The sequence below is a fragment of the Pyxicephalus adspersus genome, chromosome 4 (assembly GCF_032062135.1).
Source record: "Pyxicephalus adspersus chromosome 4, UCB_Pads_2.0, whole genome shotgun sequence".
In the NCBI taxonomy this organism is placed as follows: Eukaryota; Metazoa; Chordata; class Amphibia; order Anura; family Pyxicephalidae; genus Pyxicephalus; species Pyxicephalus adspersus.
The window spans coordinates 78732314-78736813 of record NC_092861.1 but is presented as its reverse complement, the minus strand read 5'-3'; the positions used below and the strand labels follow the sequence as shown (position 1 = coordinate 78736813).

The following is a 4500-nucleotide window of genomic DNA, read 5'->3' as shown; positions in this document are numbered from 1 at the left end:
GACCATTTTGTAAAGTAAATATGTGTGAATTATATTACACATCCAGACTGTAAATAGTGGTTTACTCCTGAGCACATGGCAGAAACAGAGGGGAATGTATAGATAATTTAAATACAAATTGCAATACAAATACAAAAACCTGGATAACCTAAGAACTCCATGTAAAACTTTTTGTGTGTTTTATGCCTTAAATATTTGCAGTAAATAAATAGCACCCGTTAGTGGTGTGCCGGGTTTATTCATCTGTTTTTTTTTCCAATCGAAAGTTAATTTACAGTGTCATGTATAGCAGTAGCTATTGGACTTTTTATTATTAAACAGTATTAGTAGAGGATTTTATACATTTGGACCAGATAACAAGTAATTGATTTTGTCCATTCTATAAAACATTCTATAAACAATAAAAACATTAAATAAACATTCTATAAAACACTGCATGTGATTCCTGTGCCTTCGTGTTGGGAAGGCCCATGGCCAGTGTGTACCACTTAGTAGCCAAATCTGCATTTCACCATGCCACATGCCACAAATCTGGAGCTGGAGAAGCCATTTATGACTGGACCTCTTGTTTTAATATTTTACAACTAATTTTGATTATGTGTATGTACCCTTGGGTTTAAATGGACACTGTTATCTTTCTTCCTTAAATAAAAGTGATGGTGTTTATGTAAACCCCACACTGGCCACTTTATACTGACCTCTCAAACTGCCTCTGCAAGTCCCTCTGTTGTAGCTGCAAGCAAAATGCCTAATGCCAGCTGGTGCCAAAGGAAGTAGTGAAATCACTTATGTGTTATGTGACCAAACATGGACCCAACAATTGGCAGCTAACAATAGCCTCATGGCAGAAAGTCACAAGCTCTCCCATACCTGGGGGAACCAGGTATATTGGCCAATTTCACTGTACAGGTAGTTACAAATTAGCGCTAAAGAGGTGAGTATCTACTGGTTAGGAAGTGGGCTTGACACAATGGGCGAAATGCTAGTTTACTTTTCAGAACAAATATAACTTAATTACGAAGTATTGATTTTTGACAGGATTTTTTATATGTATTTATGAATTTTACCTTGTCTTGATCTTCCTGAAAAGCAGCACTGGGTTGTTTCTCCCTAGAAATGGCAGTCTCAGTATCCTCCATTAAAGTGGGAAAGGGTGATTGTGGCCTTAAATCTTGATCAAGATCAGACGTGTCAAATGATCTGCAACAAAAAAAAAGCAGTGATCAGTTGTGAGGCCGCTTCTGCTACATCTGTATTTGAGCCTGATTTATTATAGCCTTCTAAGGCTGGAGAAGATACACTTTCACCCAGTGATCCTGGGTGATCCAGAAAACCTGGAATGGAGTTCTTAAAAGTAATTTGCTATTTGTTAGCAAATGTTTTCCATCCTGGACCAGATCCTTTCCCTCAACCAAGTTCATTGTTAAAGAAAAAATATCTTTTTCAGCTTTGGACAGCTTTAATAAATCAGGTCCTTTAAGTTTAAAACTAAAATCCAGACTGTTTTAGTAGAACTCCAGGGCAACAGTTAAATTTACAAATGCAAAGAGCTTTCCCAAGCTTTCACCCAAGTGAGCAAAGCTCTCTGTTATTCATCTGATTGGTTCCTTGTACTTTTACCAACACCTTTTTGAGTTCTGCTGTACAGACAACGCAGTAGACTGCACAAGGCAAATACCAGGTCAAATCTGGGTACCTATATTGCTTGCATTAAAAATGCATCACTTAGTGATGTATTCATAAAAAAAAGTATTTCTCTTTCTCTTAGTGCCCCTGTCAGTGTTGGAACAAGGTCCCTTTAGCACCTACAATGAAAGAAGCAAAGTGCCCCCCTTCCTGTGAATAGTTCATAAATCCCAATCCTGGTAAAACAAATGGCATTCACCTTTTTGCCTACCCTGCAGCACAGCCTGGCCCCACAAATACCTTTAAGCCTACTAGTGAAATCTACTAAACTCGCGTAGACAAGCTAGAATTAAAATGGAAGCGGAAATCGATCAGTATTGTAACTGCTGGTTCTCAAAGCAAAATAGACCATAGTTTAAAGGTTTTTTTTTCCTTCCTTCATCTTGATCAACTGCAGGTTTAGCGTTCTGTTCAAGCAGGTTTTCAATGCTTTTATCGGTTGGTAACTCATGGGGCTTGACAAGAGCTTTTAAGTTGTTCTGGGGCCAACACCCCTTGGTAGAGCCAACTGCATGTCTCTAATGATGTTCTGGGTCTATAAAGATGTTATTCCAGCTACCACCACGGGGTGGCATTCTTTCCAATGGCCATTCAAAGGATACCAGTTAGATAATTCTAAAGTTCCAAGCCTGGAGCTGATCGCAGTTGATAGTCATCTACAAATCATTGTCCAATGTTAGATTTTGCAAGATTGCAAGATTTATTAAGCAAACACATTTGAATAAAGACCACATTTTGCAATTACCATGCCAAAAATATACCTTTGTATATGTACATGTTATGTACATCTAACTACAGTATGTGAAAAAGGATTACAGAATGGAAAATGTTTCTCTACATAGTCACCAAAAGGAGATTTTGTCATATTTGTAAGAAGTTCAGGATTCTGCCTACATAAATGTGTACTCATTATAAAGTTTCCATTTAAACCAATTAGTTGAACAAAGAATCACTAGATAAGTAAGCTCATACAAACAAACTATATTCAACAAGTACATTTACTAAAAGTACAGAAAACACAATCAACACTGCCAATAAATCAAACTTTTGAAACAAATGCCATTATGTTTTACATTGTCCTGTAAAATATGTAATAAAGTCTATGATGCTGCGTATATAATATTATCCAGCAATCCAACAGTGCCACCTACCGAGCTATGTTTGTACTGCAGGGATACACACGTGCAACGTTAAGGCTTTGATTTATGAAAAAGTAGCACAGCACATGGGAAACACATTATATTCTTTATAACATGCTGTTACTTTATCATGTTACAGATTTAAAACACTTATTGAGTTTGTTTGCTATTATTGTGGGAGCAAAACTACAAAACTTCACAATAGTGGAACTGTAACCTTGCTTATATTAGGGAAAGTAAACTGGTTTGCTTAGATCAGAAAACACAATTCTGTATTTTCCTTTCCAGGTATGGGAAAACAGGTACTAACTTTTTCTAACACAATGCAGTATCTGGTATCTGAGTGTTGTCACAGGGGTCTCAGGGGAGTGAATTTTTAGGTTGTGTGTTAGACTGAAGCATGGAGCAAGTAAGTAGAGGCTAGTAATGGTGTCTTCTATATTAAGGAACTTGGAGATATATTGGGATATATTTTGTATTTATACAGACACAGGACACACAGTTATAGACAAAGTGTTGGTACCCCTCACTTAAAGAATAAAAATCTATACTGTCCCTGAAATATCTCTGACAAAATTAATTGGCAATCGTCATTGTTTATTTCTTGTTTAACAAAAATTAGACTTTTATCTCTTCTTGCTCTTTATTCTTTTAGCTGTGTGTTGTGAAACGGAGTATTCTGACAATGGGCAGTACATTTCGCTCCAGGTTGTCTAGATCAGTGTTTTTCAACCTTTTTTGAGCCACAGTAAATTTTTACATTGAAAAAATCCAGCAGCACACCACAAATCAAAAATGTTACAAAATAACACTGTGTAACTATTTCTCTGGTCTCTAAGAATAAACAAGGCAAGTAAGCTACCTACTGCCACCCACTGACATGGAAGAGTAATACATTATTCAGCCAGTCACTACAGCACAGACACTTGACAATGGTGATTGGATAATTTCCCACGGTACACCTGAAGATCACTCACGACACACTGGTGTCCTGCTGCACAGTGGTTGAAAATCACTGATCTAGGGAATCGTAAGTTTTATGTTCCCTGCACAGACTCAAGGCATCCCATGTCAAAAACTGTAAAACATCTCCAAAACATAACTCAATACCCTCCATATTTACAGTAGATACTGTTTTGTTTCTTTGAAAGCTTAATATTTTTTATCTGTAGATATAAAGCTTATGTGACTTGCAAAAAAGCTTATTTGACGTGACGCGTGTGTGTGTGTGTGTGTGTGTACACAAGTAGGAAACACATGTATATGTATAGTTCACAAAGAGCTTTTTTGTACAACTCCAGTTCTGTTGAAGAAAATGTGCAGGTCTGCACTAAGAAAATCTAAGCCATGAAACAGAAATTGTCTAATACTACATTGGTAAAAAGGTGATTATATAGTGATGTGATATTTAATGAACCTATGACAGTTGAAGCATGAGTTTCTGCTAAATGACATTTGTAAAATGAGAACTCATTTTGAAATAGATATGACTAGACAATCATCTCTGCAATTGTATTTAATCATCCTTATGCAATATGTATTTCTCAAATGTGACCATATTATTACATTTAAGTATTTTGAAAATCACTTTGTGGAATTTAAATTCTGCAAAAGATATCAAGATAAACACAACAACACATCTTCAAATGACAGCTGGCATGGCCTAATAAAGTTA

At 36.3% G+C, this 4500-nt stretch overlaps 1 protein-coding gene across 1 annotated transcript in view; it reads right to left on the bottom strand.

The window, feature by feature from the left end:
• Positions 1-4500, bottom strand: part of CRYBG1 (crystallin beta-gamma domain containing 1) — a 113908-nt gene that overhangs the window by 77476 nt on the left and 31932 nt on the right. The window contains exon 2 of the mRNA XM_072408712.1: positions 1068-1200. Within this exon, the coding sequence (XP_072264813.1) occupies positions 1068-1200 (133 nt within the window). The remainder of the gene's footprint in view (positions 1-1067; positions 1201-4500) is intronic.